The 19,647-nt window shown below is 45.6% G+C and overlaps 1 protein-coding gene and 1 long non-coding RNA gene across 3 annotated transcripts; one reads left to right on the top strand and one right to left on the bottom strand.

Moving 5' to 3' along the window:
• Positions 1 to 361: 361 nt before the first annotated feature.
• Positions 362 to 16,979, bottom strand: VLDLR (very low density lipoprotein receptor). 2 transcript variants are annotated; one of them, XM_084305264.1, is made up of 19 exons: positions 16,668 to 16,979; positions 12,305 to 12,424; positions 11,221 to 11,343; positions 8,656 to 8,778; positions 6,884 to 7,255; positions 6,660 to 6,782; positions 6,458 to 6,580; positions 5,892 to 6,011; positions 5,690 to 5,815; positions 5,112 to 5,283; positions 4,571 to 4,795; positions 4,291 to 4,409; positions 3,777 to 3,916; positions 3,522 to 3,663; positions 3,066 to 3,212; positions 2,068 to 2,157; positions 1,612 to 1,689; positions 1,334 to 1,503; positions 362 to 1,018 (listed from the first exon to the last, which is right to left on the bottom strand). In XM_084305264.1, the coding sequence occupies exons 1-19, from the start codon at positions 16,846 to 16,848 to the stop codon at positions 983 to 985; spliced, it is 2,730 nt and encodes a 909-aa protein (XP_084161390.1). In that variant the 5' UTR covers positions 16,849 to 16,979; the 3' UTR covers positions 362 to 982. The 2 variants fall into 2 exon arrangements, with proteins under 2 accessions (XP_084161390.1, XP_084161391.1); XM_084305265.1 differs by lacking the exon at positions 2,068 to 2,157.
• A 112-nt stretch (positions 16,980 to 17,091) lies between these two features.
• LOC311220924 lies at positions 17,092 to 18,391 on the top strand. Its single transcript, XR_014619284.1, has 2 exons — positions 17,092 to 17,187; positions 18,146 to 18,391. It is a non-coding gene; the product is annotated as an uncharacterized lncRNA (long non-coding RNA).
• Positions 18,392 to 19,647: the final 1,256 nt, after the last annotated feature.

Raw genomic sequence — 19,647 nt, 5'->3', positions numbered from 1 at the left:
TGTTACAAGTACCTTACACTTACCTGGCCAGCAACGTTGACACCTGTCTTCACAATGTGTCATTGCTGTCAATACTACCAACATGCAAGTGTAGTTCAGGATTGACACTGACTAAAAATACTACCTCAGGAATCCAGCTATGAAGCAAGATGCATTCAGTCCAGAACTCTGCAGACTCTTAGTCTTGAGTACAAACCTCAGTTACCTGGCAGGTCAGCATTATCTTAACAGTCTGGGGTACTATTGAAATTAACTGAAGACAGTATTTTATGCTCTGGCTGGCAGCAGGGTAGCCCACTAAAACTTCCAACTTAGGAGATACTCATTTGACTTCAGGGAAGGAAGAATAATGGAGACTATAATACTTTAACTGCTTTATTTTCTTTTACTTTTCCCCCTCCTTTGCATTTAGGATTTACAGTGATTTCTCAAAGAGCATTCATACCTGTTGAGCTCTGTGAGAGACATACAGGATTGTTTCAGTCATACATACAAAATTACTTATGCTTACAAATTTTTGGCAATCATAGTAACCCGTTTTTTCCTATTGCCATTGCCCCCACTATTGAAAAAGACAGTGTACAATAATTTACATTTGAAGTATTTCAAAGTGCTTGATAGTGATTTTCTAGGAATAATATTTACAAGTGGCATATACACATATGTACAGCTGTTATAGCACAAGTTGTGGCTGGAATATGGCTTTCTATGGAAAGTGCTTTGTATTTGGCCAGTGGTGTTACTGACTGACCAATTCAAGGGTACTGATAAAACAGTAGCCACTAAAAGCTGAATTGTTGTGGACAGGTATTTACAGAGTTGGTTGTTAAGCTGTATCAAACAGCTATTTACATAAGTGTTCCATACATAGAGAAAGTATCTTCATTCTTCCAAGAATGGAGGAAGTCTTTCAGCCACAAGCCTGTTTATCATCCCCATAAGTGTAAAACAAGTAAACTAAAAGTGATTGCTGATCCAGTGCTCAAACCATATCGTCATCTGTGCTTACAACAGATATCTGTAAAAAGATAATGACAAGTTAGCTACAGTTTTACCAATGAACAATACAAAACAACGCTAGGATCTAGTTCTGCAGGTTAGTGATCATATTCAGTTCTGGTTTACTCCATCCCAGTTATAGGGCAGCAATTGCCTACCACAATTTTAATCCTGATTAAAGTGATGTGTTCTTAGCTGATTGAGCCCAGTAGTTTGGCTCTAGCCAGTAGCGGAGACCTCTCCCAAATTCTAGTCAGATGTAACCTGGCAAGTCTTTGCTGTGTCTACTCTGAGGACTAGCCTGGAGCTCAGGCACATCAACAAGCTTGCTTACCGCAGGGTATGTATGTCCTACTGAACCACTGTGTCTTCCAATATCAATAGTGAGGTCCTCTTCTGTAGTTTTCAGATAGACAGGATTATCAAAATTCATGCTTTTCATGTTCTTGTGCTGCCAGTTACGCCACATGAAGTAGCCAGCCACCACAGCCATCGCCAGCAATACTTTAAGGAGAGAAACAGAAATACAGAGCAGTGTCAAGTCAAACACCTGAACAAGAGTGGCTTATCCCATCACAAGAGTCCCCAGTAGTCAGCACATGCTGTACTCACAAATGGGAAGAACAGCCCAAGCTCCTGATGTTCCTCTGGCTGCAGCTACTTCAGACACTGTACCACTGATGTTGAACCCTGTGTGAAGATTTGTAGAGTAGTGAGGTTGCTTACTGACAGATTTTGTCAGTTGGCTTACTAAGACACTAAGCCCAAAAGTTGGGCTAACATTAACATGTCTACAAGAAACTGCTAAGAGGTTTCATCTTATCTTAGCAGAAAGCTTTTATTACTTGCCTACTTTGAGCACTCCTGGGATTTCACAGAACCCATAGGTTCCATAATGCTATGAGCTAACTCTGTTTATCACTCTTCAGCTGTTGTAGTTCTACTATATACATGAACTGTCCTGTATTCTCTACTTGCATGCAAATGAGAAACTTTCAAGTAAGCTAGTGGGTCAGTTTGCATTTCACCTCTCTAATGTTTAGCAGTCTGAGTTATTGGGACCAGTACCTCCAGGAACTAGTCCAACAGTTGGAGATTTTTCTGTTCTGCTGGTATCTTTAGCCTCAGTGTAAGCCACAGTTGTTCCAGTACCTGAAACTAATTATAGATCAAGAACCCAGTTAATCCTGAAGTTCTGCAATGGCTTAGTTATGACAGCCATGGCAGTGAATGTTTAGCAGATGGCAGAATGGTCATGCAGCTTGTTAGCTTTATCAGAAACACTGACAATAGTTATTTCACGATGTACATGTTCTGCTGAAGGTGTTGATCAAAAAATCCCAAGAACCAGGGTAGACAGTTATTTCAGGTATAAGCTCTACATATGTAAAATCATTAAAACCAAAAGCCACCCCAACCCCTCACTTCAGGTTCTCTGTGTAAGAATTAGTTCCACAGACTTGCTAATCAAGTACTTTATCTATAACGACACTTTAGAGAAGCTACTATCCTCAGACACCAGAGGATCACATCCTCATATTCACTGCTCTGACTGTGGCAGTCAGAGTCAACATGCAATACAGTGAGTGACACCTTGCAGCTCCTAGTTCCATTAGACTGGACAAACAAGCCTGCCAGATAGCCAGTGCTCAGGACAGTAGGAGCAGTATGTTTCTTTCAACATGGAAAGTGATGTACACATCCTTCCCTGGTCAGCAAGATTAGCCTACCAGCTTTTCAACATGGTTATTTATACATTGTGGAGCAGTGTTAGTTTATACCCCTTATTTTATAAGAAAGGGGCTAGGCATATTTTGTGTGCATGCTTGCTGTCTGCAGAAGCCATTGGGTGATGGTGATGATGCAGAAGCCAAGCATGGACTTTGAACAGCACCTGCAGATTTGAAGAGCCAGCTTAAGGCATGCCAAAAGATCTCCAAGATGAATTACATCAGATTAACTCATGCAAAGCTGTCAGTTTGTACTGTCACGTTTGTTTCTTACAGATTCAGTACCCTTCCTTCTTCCCCACCAACCACCCTAGAAAAAAAAGTTTGTTACTATACCTGCACATCTCAGACCATCTTCCTGCAAGAAGTATCCAGCAGGACATGCACAGGTATACTTTGGAGAGTGTTCGTTTATCTGAGGAGCAGGCAGGCACAGGTAGCTACAGCCTCCATTTGCCATGTTCTCTTCACACCAATTTTTACCTGTTGGCACAAGTCAATTTTAAGCAATTGACAGGAGTGAGCCTTCATGCTCCAGAGGTACAACTTTTTTTTTTTGCTCAGGAATCACTCTAAAATTGTTTGCCTATGCAGGTTATGTTTGTGCCAGCTCTGCCCAAACAAAAATGAATTGCAACTAAGCCTTCTCTCAAACTGTGAGAGGTAGAAGCTCAAGTAGAGGTGCCTAGGTTGGAAGCAGACAGCAATACAGGGAAAGGATACCATTTACCAGCACCCAGGCAGAGCAGCCTTTATAAAAAATATAGAGTGACAGAACAAACTCATAGCTACCTGAAGGCTGAACAAGTTCGTGGTAAATGATGATGTCCTGTGCGTCATTGAGGTTGTTTACTAGGGTAACCAATTCAGATCCAGTAAATTTGTTGGCACCGTAGACTGCTTCATTCTCTCCATCAATCCAGTACACACGGTCCTAGAAGACAGTCATTATATCCCATTCACTGTGTTACTATTACCACCGTAACTGCTAGCCACACACTAGCAAGAAGAGGAGCTCTGACAAGTACTACAGCAAGTCATTCTTACCTCAAATATTGTTAGAGCAAGAGGATGAGGAAGGAACATATGAGACTTTAGTACAAGTCTACGATCCTGGCCATTCAGGTCTATACTTGACAACATATGTAGTTTAGAATCAAGCCAGTACAGTCTGCTTTTTACAAGATCTAGGAGGAAAAAAAAAAGACACATTCACTGTCTACACAGACAGGATATCCAAAGTCCCCTGCAAAGGCTGAAACAACTGCAAGTACAAGAATAGTTGCTGTTTTGCCAGTTTCTTAATGTATAGGTATACACATTAGACTGCTGTAGTGCTGTTTAAGTGACCTGTACCTTGACTAGAATACAGAACAGTACAAGGAAGGCTACTGTTTCAGCATCTGAAGGGTGCTGTGCCTGTTGCAGTGTCTCCAGGCATGTAGGAGCTTCCCAATCTCAAAAGCTGAAAATAGTTCCCTGAAGGATGACCTTGGCTTTTGTAGCAAACAGACTTCTAAAGCTCCAGAATACCTCTGGCACAGTGACAAGTTCAACATACCTAGAGCAATTCCATTAGGCCATTGGATTTCTGTTGTCACAAGCTGCTGTCTGTCAAATCCATTCATTCCTGCTTTTTCAATTTTTGCTGGCTCACCCCAGTCTGACCAGTACATAAAGCTGTGAAGCAGAATTTATGTTGTATAATACACTGCAGTATGTAGTATTACTCTTAATTATGACCATTTGCTAACAAGTAGTTAGACAAAGGCTGCCTAAGTCAGTTATTAGAACAGAGTACCAGTAGGTCTGTTCTCTAAAGAACCAGAACAAAGACTTACCCAGAAAGAGGATCTACAGCAATAGAAGCTGGCTCTCTCAGCTCAGAGAGAAACAAAACTTTTCTTTTTCTGCCATCTAGACTAGCCACTGAAATGGTCTTTGCAGATGAGTCAGTCCAGTAGATGTTCTTATAAACCCAGTCAACAGCAATTCCTGCAGGGCTGTGTATGTTGTCCAGGATTCTGATGTGTGTTCCAACTTTATCACGGGTATCAATGGAAGCACTGGAAGACAAAAGTTACTTGCTTTCACCCCTTCCTCCAGACACTATTTGACACACCTCAAATACTGCATATAGCTCTTGGGCAGGCTATTTATAGAGATGTACTTGTAACTTTCCATAAAGTACCTTTGGTTCAGTTGTAGCAGCAGTTACAAAGTGCAATAAGCACACAACACAGTAGTTACATGCACTTGTCCTAAAGACTTGAGTGCAGATGATACATCAGGAATCTAATTCTCTACAAGAGCATCCTGAGCAAAATGCAGGATGATTAGGGAAGCATTCTAATTCTAGATTTAGGGGCTGAGTCCACTTACCTGAAGATCGCTTTTTGGCTAAAGTCAGCCCAATAAAGCTTTTGCTCAGCAATATCAGCATCTAGAGCTACAGTGTTTCTTAGCTGCTCTACTAGCTGAATGTACTCTTTCCTCTCAAGACCGATCTTCCTGATATCCCGGCGGTTGGTGAAAATTAGACATGGCTCTTTTCCTGTGAAAGAGTTAAAAGATTTATCTATATCTCTAGACATATAGCCTCAGACTGTTCTTTTACAAAAAGATTTAAATGTCACCATATTTAGTATTTTCCATTCCACACTTGCTAATAGATGTGGACAGATATCTTAACTGTACCCTACCTCATCCTTTTCTCCCTCCACAACTTCATGGGGAGGGTCTTCCTGCCCAGGGAGCAGATGGAAACAGTTTGTCAGGTAGGTATGGTAGCCTTAAATGCTGTGTCAGACCATGAGATGTTAAGGGTGTCCAGGTCTGTACAATTTATATTGGGATCAGCAGAACTATTGACATAACCACAGTGGCATAAAATACACGCCACCTGGTACCTCATCTTAAAATGGCTTTCAGGCTTAGGGATACAGAAATCTTATACTTACCCACAGCTTTGCACACTCCTGTAGCAAGATCCATCTGATAGCCACGGCTACATTCACATTTGTAGCCACCTTTCAGGTTGATACAGATTTGACTACAGATACCAGGGTTTTGGCATTCATCAATATCTGTGAAGACAATAATTTCATTTGTTCTCATCCCCAGTAACATTGGTAGGTTCCATATTACCCACAAGATACTTGCCTCCGCAGGTTCTCTTGTCTACAAGCTCAAACCCAGCTGGACAGTCACATTCATAGCCAATAATGAAATCTCTGCAGATGTGGGAGCATCCACCGTTGTTCACCAAACATTCATTTATGTCTAGAAGAGAAGTGGCCAATTCTTAGATGGCATACATATGTAGTCTTGAAGTCTCAGTCATGGAGTGCTTTAGCAGATATCCTGAGAAAATGGATGGGTATCTGCCACATCTGCTAAACCACACAGGTGCTTCAAGTCATTTGCAAGACTATCTACTCAAGACAGTATTTGCTCAGCTATCAACATTTTGCTTGCATTACAAGTGGTCTAGGAGCCTCAGTCTTGGTCTGCTGCTACCATTTCAGAGTTTAGTGGCCTCAGGTACCTTCTGGTTATGGAAGAGTCATCCCTTGAATCAGTATGGCTAGGATAGAGATAGCCTATTAACTGGGTTGCTCGCTACTAAGGAAATGCAGATGGGCATTCCAGTCCAACATCTGACAGCTCAGAAGGTGTAGCCAAACATGTCTAGTGGTCAGCACTGTGTAATGAGCTTGTCCACTTACTGCATTCCTTCAGGGGCTCATCACTCCAGTCCTTGCAGTCTCTTTGCTGGTTACACACTTTATTGATATCTATGCATTCTCCACTTCTGCACTTGAATTTGCCAGGTCCAGAGCACTGAATAACTGATAATGAAGACAATGAGGAAAACTACTGGCTTCAGAAATTCCATGAAGTCTTTATTCTTGTTTAGGTCCAACTTACCATTGTTACAGTTTGCTTCATCAGTGCCATCCAGACAGTCTCTCACACCATTGCACTGCCTACTCCCATGGACACAGTTCCCATCTTCACATCTGAACTGGTCTGGCCTGCAGGTCCGAGAAGCTAAGGACATAACCATTACAGAGTTAGACTCCCAAACCCCGCTGGAGAACAAACAAAGGCCAAGGAACACCTCCTAAAGAAGAGCAACCAAACTAACTTACGGCAGTTAATTTCATCACTTCCATCCTTGCAATCAGGATCTCCATCACATCGCCACTTCTTGTGGATACATTCACCTGAGCCGCACTGCACCTCACTCGCAGAACACTTCACTGGAGGTGCAGGCTGGCGGCCACACTGCTCCAAAGATTCATCCGAGTGGTCAGAGCAGTCAGCATCATCATCACAGACCCAGCTGATAGGGATGCAGGTAGAACTCTTGCACTGGAACTCATGAACACCACAGGTAGGAGGTGCACACTCCAGCTCATCACTACCATCACTGCAGTCATCTTGACCATTGCAGACAAAGCTTTTGGAAATACATTGCCCACTACTGCATGTGAACTCTGCTGCACTACAAGTCACATTGCCTGGAGTAACAGGAGTGAAAAATATTAGCAGATTATCACAAAAGACAACTTTTGAATGAAGGTGTTTTGCTTTGCAGGCTCTTTGCTCCATCAGCAGTGATCTGACAGTAGGTCAACATCATGTTGATTGCTCTAGAAGAACCCAGCTGACCACCTGCAGGACGCTTGTGATACATACAGATTATCTTCCCTGTTTTAAGTGCCTGAGTGAGAGGGAGTGCCTCAGTGAAAATAATCTTCTGAAGCAGACAGGCTGTTCTGCTTCAGAGTGCTAGCCTTTGGGAAAACAGGCTCAGACCCTGTGAACCAGAGACAGAAGGTAAGAGAATTGCTAACTCTGGAGTACAGTCTAAGGTTTAGGTAGCCAGATGGTCAGCATGCACTGTAGTTTGAAATTGAAGTGTTTTGTGCTGGTCCCCAGGACAGCAGTGGCCCAGGTAAATGGGGATAAACAGAACAAGATCTTGCACCAGTTAATCCTGTGGCATTAAGCACATCCACACAACTTATGCCAGTACAAATTATGCTGGTTTATTAGCAGTGTAGCTAGCAGCTCAGTATGCCTAGGCTGATAGTTTTATCAGCTTCATTAGAAATGAAGTCTGTGAATCTGTCAGATTAAAGCACTTGCTTGCTGAGTAAGGCAGCTACCCCACAGATGCAGAGCACACATCCAGAGATCTGAATCTCATTAGTCCATCCAGGCACAAGGTAGCTCTGGTAGAAGCCAACCCTGTGGCTTTGCTTACAGTAATTTTGTCTCGGGACACCTCAGGCAAGTCATATGTATCAAGTTCATTAGAATAAGCCGGAAACATTGCACTCTAATGCTGACTGCTGCAGTTTCACTTGTGCACTGGCCTGAAGTTGCCCCTCAACACTTGAAACCTAGCTTCCCTAGTCTGCATTTCCAGACAAGTGTGCAAAATACTGTAGGTCAGGGCTATGAAGCGCATCAGCTTCCCCCTTGGCCACAAGTCCCTGCTACACCTAAGAATGCTTACACTAACAATCCTAGCCAAAACCAGGACAAGGAGACAGATCATTAGTATAGGAGACAAATTATTAGTATAAGCAGCAACTAGAGTTACCTGTTGAGAAATACTGTGGACAACAAGTTCTGATGGTTTGCTTGACATATAACTATGCCTATGGCTATTGCCAAAACTAGCCAGAGAGCAAGACAGACATTGAATAGTTTATACTACTGTACATCTTGACGTAACAGGGTTATGGAGTGTTAGAACTAGTCTGTTTTGTTAAACAGGCTGCAATACAAATACAGGTTTACAGAAATATTGGTATGAGAAATTTATCTTCCCAGGTATACTGTCCAGCTAGCTCCTTTCCAGACAACTCAATTTCAAATAGAGTTATGCAGCCACCATTTTGTCCCTTACCACAATTCTCTTCATCTTCTCCACTGTCACAGTCTTTTTCACCATCACATTTCCAGGACACTGGGATACACTGGGTTGACTGAGGACCACAGCTGATTTCATTTACCCGGCATGTTCTCATATCTATTGGAAAGAGTTCAAGTTCAATTTAAGAGTTCTGAAATTTAAGAGCTACTGATCTTGGGTTTTAGCAGTTGTCCTGAAAGTTGAGTCTGAAAGGCTTCAGCTCTGGACACAGCTGCAGTTAGATGCCAGTATCCATCTAAATTAATGGCTCTATCATGGAAGTAGTTACACTAGTTAGTAGTATTTGGTAAATCTGTTAGGAACTGGAAGCATCTTCTAAGAGTATCTTTGTAGTGGTAGCTTTGTGATTGCACACCAATTACACTGTAGAAGCTTGAGCTATAATACATAATAGCAGGTAGGAATAATACTAAAGTGCAGTTGAACTTGGGGCTGAAATACAGTGACTGCTCCTCAGTGTAGATCCCACTAATACAGAGAAATGAAGCTTCGCAGATCCCATAGATCTATATCCCTTTAACTACTACAGTTAGTACTCGCTAACTGCAAGACCTCATAGTCAGGGATCAGTGTTTTTGCTTCCCTCCTCCCAGCACAAAGTCATTCACTCAGTTTCTACACTAGCTTTGGTTATCTTGCAGTGTAGTTGTCTTGGAGGACAGTGATCACTCTGAACAAGACACAGCCTGCAGTGTTGTGCTTAGTGACAGTAAAGGTAAGAAATCTTACACTCGCCAACTGTTACCAAGTAGAAGTGCAGATTCCCCACACAATTCTGTAACCTTTTAATACATATGTACGGCACTTAGATGTGCACAAGTCGATGGGGCCGGATGGGATCCACCCAAGGGTACTGAGGGAACTGGCAGAGGAGCTGGCCAAGCCACTTTCCATCATTTATCAACAGTCCTGGCTATCAGGGGAGGTTCCAATCGACTGGCGGCTAGCAAACGTGACGCCCATCTACAAGAAGGGCCGGAGGGCAGACCCGGGAAACTACAGGCCTGTCAGTTTGACCTCAGTGCCAGGAAAGCTCATGGAGCAGATCCTCCTGAGAGTCATCATGCAGCAATTGCAGGGGAAGCAGGCGATCAGGCCCAGTCAGCATGGCTTTATGAAAGGCAGGTCATGCCTGACGAACCTGATCTCCTTCTATGACAGAGTGACGCGCTGGGTGGATGAGGGAAAGGCTGTGGATGTGGTCTACCTTGACTTCAGCAAGGCTTTTGACACCGTCTCCCACAGCATTCTCCTCAAGAAACTGGCTGCTCTTGGCTTGGACTGGCGCACGCTTCGCTGGGTTAGAAACTGGCTGGGTAGCCGGGCCCAAAGAGTCGTGGTGAATGGAGCCAAGTCCAGTTGGAGGCCGGTCACTAGTGGCGTCCCCCAGGGCTCGGTGCTGGGGCCGGTCCTCTTTAATATCTTCATTGATGATCTGGACGAGGGCATTGAGTGCACCCTCAGTAAGTTCGCAGATGACACCAAGTTAGGTGCGTGTGTCGATCTGCTCGAGGGTAGGAAAGCTCTGCAGGAGGATCTGGATAGGCTGCACCGATGGGCTGAGGTCAACTGCATGAAGTTCAACAAAGCCAAGTGCCGGGTCCTGCACCTGGGGCGCAATAACCCCAAGCAGAGCTACAGACTGGGAGAGGAATGGTTGGAGAGCTGCCAGGCAGAGAAGGACCTGGGAGTGATGGTGGATAGTCAGCTGAGTATGAGCCAGCAGTGTGCTCAGGTGGCCAAGAAGGCCAACGGCATCCTGGCTTGTATCAGGAACAGCGTGACCAGCAGGGCGAGGGAGGTGATCGTCCCCCTGTACTCAGCTCTGGTGAGGCCGCACCTCGAGTACTGTGTTCAGTTTTGGGCCCCTCGCTACAAGAAGGACATGGAGGTGCTCGAAAGAGTCCAGAGAAGGGCGACGAAGCTGGTGAGGGGCCTGGAGAACAAGTCCTACGAGGAGCGGCTGAGGGAGCTGGGCTTGTTCAGCCTGGAGAAGAGGAGGCTCAGGGGTGACCTTATCGCTCTCTATAGGTACCTCAAGGGAGGCTGTAGCGAGGTGGGGGTTGGCCTGTTCTCCCACGTGCCTGGTGACAGGACGAGGGGGAATGGGCTTAAGTTGAGCCAGGGGAGTTTTAGGTTAGATGTTAGGAAGAATTTCTTCACTGAAAGGGTTGTTAGACATTGAAACAGGCTGCCCAGGGAAGTGGTGGAGTCACCATCCCTGGAAGTCTTCAAAAGACGTTTAGATGTAGAGCTTAGGGATATGGTTTAGTGGAGGGCTGTTAGCGTTAGGTTGGAGGTTGGACTCGATGACCTTGAGGTCTCTTCCAACCTAGAAATTCTGTGATTCTGTGATTCTGTGATTCTGTGATATGTCTTGACAAGACTGATGTGGCCAAAGCCAAGCTAGCAGTTACGAAGGTACATGTCCAAGACAGGTGAAATCTTTTTAGGATGAGAGCCAGGCTGCAAGCAGGCAAGAAGTCAAGATACTACAACCCGCAGGCTTGCCTGCGCTGACATGCAAAGCTCACTTACGACACAGCTCAGCACTCTCGTCAGACCCATCTTCACAGTCCGGATCCCCATCACACTGCCATCTGTTTGGCACACACTGACCACTGTTGCACACAAAGTCAGATTCAGCACACGTCTTCTTCACTGCAAGAGACAGGACAGACACTGGTTTAAATACCAGAGGTTAGCTGTTCTGTTGCAGCTACAGATTTGCTGCCTTGCCCTAGCGAAGTGATACAACATCCTTAGTTTTTGGATGTCTGGTGTCTTCTTCCACAAGTCTAACACTTCCTAGAGAGCTACCCAGCACAGGAACATTTATCTTCCTGTAATCAGGCACTGAATGACTGCTAGTGCAAAGGGAGACTATGCAGCTAGAAGAGCTGCTACTTCAATCACATCTGAGTTAAAGGACTATTAATAATAATAGTTATACTCATATTTTGAACTTCATGCTTATTACCACAGCATTGGATTTGCAGTGTCATTACATAAGTGTAGTATATGTAACCCAACAACAAGAGTTTAGGTCTGCTTGAGCAGACTGACAGTTCAGCTACACCAGTGCTGGATATGGATTCTGCTTTGCATTGTCTCTAAGTATTTAGAGTCATCCATCTTGGCCTCCATGTCTGCATAAAACACAAGTTGGCAGACAGAGCTAGAATTAGTGTTTATAGGAGATGCAACAGAATCACTTTCCCACATAAAAGAGGACATTTAACCATGGAATAGCTAACAGCTGCATAATAATAGCAATCAGTTTCTACTATGTTTTCATGCAACAAACACGAAGAGGCTTGCGTTCAGCTCTAGGCAATTACCACTCCAGCAAACAATTTTTTTCATTAGTTTTTCTCTTATTTACCAGATCCAGGAAACTTTCAGAAACCTAAGAAAAACTCAACTGTATCAGCTTGATACAGGATATCTAGGTAGTCCCCTAGAATTTCTAGGGAATTTGTCCTCTATTGTGTATTCCAAATGCAAAAAGTGATGGACAGTATAAGCATCTCTCCAGCTATCTACTTTCCACCATTAACCCCCTACTGCCAACTAGGGAGTATAGCTACAGAGGGATTACTTCTTTTGGCTGAATACTCACCACAAGCACTCTCATCACTGCCATCTGAGCAGTCTTCATCACCATCACATTTCCATAGTAAAGGAATACAGCGTCCATTACTACACGGGAACTGGGATTCTTCACATTTTGCTCTAGCACCTTCAATGAAAAAAAGAATCTGAGTCTCAGTCCTGTTCAGCAGTATTTTCCTTCACTTTCACCCACTGCTGATCAAGGAGATATCCAGCTTAATGGACAGCATATCATCAGCACAAAACTATATCTGAGCTCTGAATCTTTTGGTTGTAGTTACCTTATTCAACCATGACAGCAGAACCAGAAGCTTTCCATCACAGTACAAGTGCCAAGATTAAGCAGTATGACAGTATACTCGTCAGACAGTAGTAAACCAGCCTCAGTGTTCCTATTACTGAGCTTTTCTTTTTAAGGTAGGGTCTAGTTTGCAAGGGAAAAGGATGCTTGTACACAGGTTCCTGCTGTCAACAACCTGACATTGCATTCTAAAAAATCCTTAGACTTTTGGCAAACAGTTTAAACTTGACTAATGTTGACCTGAATTCAGTATTCCCCTGCTCATACATTACAATCCTAAGATGTCTCTAAAGATAGCTGTTCTATTTATTTATTTTTTTAATATACACCATTTTTTCATGATATAAGTTACTTCAGCAGTAGTAGTCCTGAAGCTTGGAAAGTTATAACAATGGACAAAGTTAGTTGCTACCATCTGGTTGTCCCCACAAATGAGGGCAGAGATATTCCTTAGTATACCCAAAAGGAAGTGTGATGACATATCTAGATCTTGCTCATTAAAGGTAGGTCAAGTGTAATACTAAGAGAGCAAGATAAATTATCACTTCCTTCTGGAATCAAGTCTGTTATCTCCAGACTGGTAAGTCTTAGCTCTTAGTACACTCAAGTTAGGTACTACATTGTGCATGATGCTTAAAGTGCCTTTTTCCAGAATACCTTCAGTTCTGAAACTGTATGGCCCTGTCCCTCAAGGGAATGTTATTTGTCTTGAAGTCCTGCTATAACCGCTGCTAAAAGCAGCAGCCTGCTTCTTCAGCAGCTAAGGCAGAGCTGTTCTATATAATGCTTACAGGCATGTGTATGATTTTATGAATTAGTTTTGGCTGCACATGCCCATGGCATGATGCAGAACTCCTGCTACTTCTTGATTTATTGCATCATTTAATGGAGGTACTTTGTGTTGGCATTCCAAGGGTCTGGAAGGGCATCTAATTTTAGAGAAACATTACTTGTTATTTTATATCTTCTGTGTATGACATGCAAAATGCAACAGTTTCCAAGAGGAAGATATTCAGCCTTCTGAAACTGATGCATTTCACATTACCCCATACCTGAGAGCTAGTAATGTAATGGCAAACCCTGGACAGACTATAAGCAAGGAAAACAAGGACAGTTTTACCTGCTGAGTGTCTTATGTAAATTCGCACTTGAAATAAAGTTTGAAACTATTTGAAACAGCAGGTTATTGAGCTGTGCTGATGTTTCAGCAGTCTTACTGGTCAAGTAAAACACTAACTCACTTGTCAGAGTCAAGCAGTAACAACTCGTTTCCTGTGAATTGTTTAAAAGTTGCCAAAGCAATTGAACATCAGCACATATGCTCTCTACTTCCATGCCTCCTCTACTTTTCAGAGGGAGTGTTATATCAGCAAGCACTTCCCAATAGAATGGCTTTGCAAAGCTACCACTACTTGGTCAGGAGTGGTCAAAAAAGCAGCTTGCCTAGCAGTGCCAGAAGGCAGGCCTCAGGCAGAATACATGGTACAGAAGCCACAAGTACCAGCTTGCTCTTAGCCTAGCATCACCCTGTTATCTAGTAACTTCTAGCAGAAATAGACTTCTGCTTGCAAAGCTTGATCACACATTATTGCAATTATTACTGTACAACTAACTAAAACATTAAATGACTGCTGCTAGTTTTGAGATATTCTCATCCAGGCTTTCGGATGGGAACAGACAACCTTTCCCAAAATAGCATGCTAGAGATATTAGACTAAGCCTGCCACTCAGGAGATCTCAAAATAACTCCCACAGTCTACAGTTACTCTATTTCAAGCTAGAATAACTCAGAAAAGGCTTGCAAAGATTACACATTACATTCTGACTTACAAATGCATTTGGTCAAAGTGATGTTACAACAGGGAAGCTACAAACCAGGCTAAACGAAACAGGAACTTGGAATTACAATTATAACTTCACAATTGTGAGCCATTCCAAGAAGGTGTCATCTCTTCTGCAGTTGATACCAAATGAAGTGTCAAAGCAACTACTTCTATTAGCCCATGAACAAGTAAAGAACTGACAGCACCTAACACCCACCCAGGCGCATGAAGGTAAAGGTCATCATCTGTTGATGCTCCTGAAGACGGCTGTCAAACTCTAAAGGTTACATGGAGTGAGCTCCAGTTAAGGTGAAGGCTAGCTCCAGTCCGTAACTAACTATGGTCCCTCCTTACAGTGAGCACAGTTCTGCAATACCAGGTAAATGCTACCCATCTGATCCACTGCTTTTTGATACTACCAGTTGCAGTCACTAGACATTTAATTTTTAGATCAGTATCAGTTCACTACTAATTCAAAAGCTTCTCTGCATGTGCTAGTCAAGCACCTTCACACCTTCTCTTCTTAGACGTAAGTCTTGGGCAAAAGATGTTGAGGACCTGTAGCTGCACAGCCTCTGATTGCTAACAAGAATTACTCCACTGTTCCCCAGGTTATCCACTCACTAGAAATTGGCTTATAAGCAATGATGTGTGCAGGGTGAAGAAGCAGTTACAATCACTACGTAAGTTAACCTGACAATTGCTTTACCTTCTTAACTCTGCAGTCACTGTTTGTCTCAGGCCCTTAAGCAAGTCATCAGATTACTTGTCTAGGCAGCCTCAGACATGTGACACTTGTGTGCTGTCATCTGACACCAAGTCCCAGAAAAGCTTGCAGTAGTGATTGGGAAACCCTCATACAGGAACTAATGAAGTAGACTGCCTCTAGACCCTGGCAATTACAACTATTAGTATAAGAGCTGGTGGGCCACTGTCTCACATTGAAGGATGGACTGGACCAACTTGGAACACTAAAGCTGCCCCCATTTTATATTCGAGTATGATTTCTAACTACAGTGAACCAGCAGCTTCAGCATCAGCCAGTTTCAGCCTTCATTTTACAGCTGTTTAAACAAGGGGGTCCATATCTGTTGTAGACTAGGCAAGGAGCAGTCTACATGATTAGAAACTGAAGGGTGATTTCTCCTTTTCCTTCTTCAGTGAGGACCCGATGCAATCTTCTCCTTGCTGGATTCTACCCTGCAAGCCCAGTGTAGGAACACAGCGCACTGTCGGGACTACAGGGTAGAATTGAGCATACTTAATTCTATATTCAATACTACAGGGTAGAATTAAGCCAATACAACCAAGATAAAGCACTTAAGTATACTTTTGGGTGCTAGTCAGGAGATTAACAGCACACTGTTAATCCCAAACCCTCAACTCAAACAAGATACAACACAGGCACTAATTGCCCACCTCCCAGCTAGACCGGGAGTCTGGACCTCAGTTTCTGGAGGAAAAAAGGAGCCGGCCAGTTGATTACTACCAAGAGGGAAATATTTTTAGTTGACCATGCATTTTGCTTAACGCACAAGTTACACCGCCTTCGGGGCAATTGCGACTATGCTGGAGACGACCACGACTAAGGGCTACTAGGTTTGCAAGAAGGGCTTCGGCGCTGGCAAGACTCAACCTTGCCACCAGGTGGAGATCCAAAGGGATCGTACGGTGGTTGCAACTGGCCCTGAACTAAAGCCATGCCAATGCTGCTGGATGCCACAAAGCCAAAGTTGCTTGCAGAGTACTTTGACAACACCTCCAACACCGCCGGCTTTCCGGGCTGTCCTCTCCCTCCCCAGCCACCCTGACAGCTCCGGGCCGGCGTACCCTCCCTCACCCAGAGGCATCGCGCTGGAATCCCCCCCCCGCCACCCGCGGCAGCAAGCCCCCGGGGGGCTCCCCCGGGAGAGTTGCTCGGGGCGGGGCGGGCAGGGCCGGCCGCGGGATCGGGCCCACCCGCGCCATCCCCGCGCGGCCCCGGGGGAGCGGCGGCACCCCCCCCCCGGCGGATGGGGGCGGCGGGGCAGACCCCAGCAGCTCCCCCCTCATCTCTATCGCCCCCTTCCCCCCGAATCCCCTCGAGCACAGCCCATGAGCAGAACAAAAAATAATAATAAAGAAGCGGGTGCAGGGAAAAGGGGCATCGCGGGGGCTGGGAGCAGCCCGGGGGTGCGCGCCCCAGCCCTCCCTCCCCCCCCAAAAAAAACCAAAACAAAAAAACAAACCCCAGGCCCCTCACTCACCGTCGGCAGCAGAGCACAGGCAGGCGAGGGCGAGCAGCAGGCAGAGCGCCCCGCAGCGCGGCAGCGCCCGCCGCCGCCCCGCACCGCCAGCGGAGCCACCGGGGCCGCCGCCGCCTCCTCCGGCACGGCCGCCACCGGGCGCCGCGGCGCTCCGCTCCTCGCGCTGCCGGCCCGACCGCATCGCCGCGCCGCGCCGGGGGGACAGGACGGGGGGAGAGGGCGGGAGGAGAGGCGGGGAGGGAGGCTGGGGGGTGGGTGGGCAGGCAGCAGCCGCCGCCGCGGTCGGAGAGGCAAGGAGGAGCGGAGGGAGCCCAAGACACGCACGGGGGGGGAGGGTGTCCCCGCGGCGCTCTTATAGCAGCCGCCCGGCCGCCCTGCGCGACCGCTGGTGACTCACGGCGCCGCGCCGGGCCCCGGTTGGCTCGCCAGCGCCGCCCGCCCCCGGCTTCCTCCTCCGCGGCACCTGCAGACACCGGCACGGCACGGCTCGGCTCGGCACGGCACGGCGAGTGGCCCCAAGGTGAGTGGTCACCACCCCTCCCCTCCCCCAGGCTTCCCCGCTGCCGGACCCTGCCCCCGGTGGGAGCGAGGTGGGGGGCTCTGTCCGGGGATACCGGGGTTTTGCCCGGGGGTACCGGGGGTTGCGGGGCTTTGCCGGGAGGTGCGGGTGTTGGCGGCTTTGTTTTCCTCCTTTGCTCCCCCGCAGCGCCAATGCCGCGCCCCGCCACGGGGAGGGGGTGTCGCTGGGCCCCCCGGCCCGGGCAGCGCTGCGAGGCGTGCCGGCATCGCGCCGAGGGATGGTTTTCGCCCAAAAAAAGCGTTTCTTCCATTTGGACACCCCCCCATGGTTGCGTGCTTCTGCTCGCCCCCCCCCCCCCCTCCGCTCCCCCCGCCTCTGGAGCAGAAGTTGACTTAAACGAAGCAGGCGCTGCTGTTGGGGATGAAAATCACTACTTCTGCATTCTGTGATGGGGGATTGTAGTTAATTAGTAATTGCACAAAATGATATGCCAAAGTCGTGTAATTACAAGCTTAACCTTTTATTTTAAGGTGGAGAATTGGTAGTTTTATTCTGCATCTGTAGCCTTTCAAGCATCCAATTATGTCTTGGTGAAATGCAGAAAGAAAAGGCAGATCCTTAAAAAGCAAACGTGGTTTTGTTCACGGCACTCTCAAAGTTTACAGCTGAGGTTTAGTGGCCCTCTGTTCTTTATTCATTTATTGTTATTACTGTGTTCTGTGCTATTAATATTTTGGCAGTGACATAAACCTCAGAAAGCTTTCTTCCCTGTCTGTAATTGATTAAAGATCTGGTTCTAATTTCTTTCCTTGAAAGTGAAGTCTTGAATTAAATCAGTATTAGCTTGGTATTTTAAGTCATTTTCAGTTATGAGGATGATTCCTCTAATGTAGCAAGCCTCTTTGAGACTGCATATTTCCTGTATGTCTTAACATATTTCTGTATGTGTTATTTGCAGAGTGAAGCTCTTCTCGAATCATGTCCAGTTGTATCATAATTCCACTAAAGCCAAATCACACCACTGCATGAATAACGTCGGAGTGGATTATTTCTTGCAGTCACATAATGAACGATCGTCCAAGTGGGCAAATGGTTGATGTAGCAGGGACTTGCTAAAAAAGGCAGGATTTAATTTCATGTAAATGAAGTACTTTTTGGACTGGTATTTCTGATATGTGTATAAATGTGAAGAGAGCAACTCCTTGCGCTTGTCTCCCTACAGCCCTCTTTCCTCATGGCGTCATGAGCAGGGCAAAAAAGGCTCTGCTTTCCTGTTCTGCCTTGGATGTAGCATTGGCTATTACAGCCATGACCTTGCAAACATACGCTGCTTCAAACAAGAAAAATCTGTTGTGTACAAAGGGGTTGGCTGGGGTCCTCAGGAACATGCCTTTGTGTAAGCAGTACACTGAAAATGTGGTTCTTGCAAATCTTCCACCTGACACATTGCCTTCAGTCGGGTGCTCACTGTTGCATGGTCTGCTGTGCTTTGGACTGAACATCATTTTCACAAATGCCCTGTTATCATTACAGAAATATTTCATTTTCAGCAGCACGCAGCAAGACCCCAGTCATGCAGAAGTACATGGCTGGACATAGCTTAGTATATGCTAGTAGCTGATGGGAGTTGGTTTGTCTATGGGAGGTACAGATTTGCTGGAGGGGAGAAAAGTGGTCTGTGTCCCCTGCATTACCCGTGCTACATTAGTGCCTTCACCTGGCTGTGTGATGGGGAAGCCACTTACTATCTTGGATGTACCTAGACCTTTGCACACCTGTAGGTTTGGACTCCAAAGCAGAACTTGTTGAAAATATTTTTTTATGTTTCAACTAAGTTCAAATGCAGTGGTAAGTGCATGAGTCTGATCACCCCCAGCTGTCGTGGAATCTCCAGAAGAGGACCTCAGATGGAAAGGATCTCTTCCCTTTTTCAGTCTTTACAGGAGCTCTGCCTGTGTAAGAAAAGGACACATAGCCTGCCTTTCGCAGAGGTCTGTGAGATCTCTTGGAGCTGGGAGCTGTCTGTGTTGAGGTTTTGTGCCTTTGCACAGCTGTAGTCTTGCAAAAGTCTCATGTGGGAATGGGACGGTGTCTGGGGGGACCTGCAGTATGTGCAATGTGTCATGTCTCTTTTTTCACACACACAATGACTCAAGTCAGAATAGATCTATACAAGAACAGCAGAGTAAAACTGGATTTCTGTTGAGAATACGCACATCTGGGAGAACACCAGTCCTGTCTTGCTAGTTATAAAACAGGGGCAAAGCAACCAGGAGACCCTAAGATTTAGGGAGAGTGACGAAGTTTGTAGAGAACAAAAGATGGCTTTTGCAACTGTAAGTCATTTCATCATCAGTCTGGGAAGTGCATTACCATTGCTTTATTTCCATGTGTGACCCTGAGTCTCTTTCAGTTTTTGCTATATCTGCTCATGTTGTACATCTTCAGCTGTCAGTAAGT

Source organism: Netta rufina, assembly GCF_964035555.1.
Source record: "Netta rufina genome assembly, chromosome: Z".
Taxonomy (NCBI): domain Eukaryota; kingdom Metazoa; phylum Chordata; class Aves; order Anseriformes; family Anatidae; genus Netta; species Netta rufina.
Note: the sequence above shows the minus strand (reverse complement) of the source record. Positions and strands in the feature narration are given on the sequence as shown.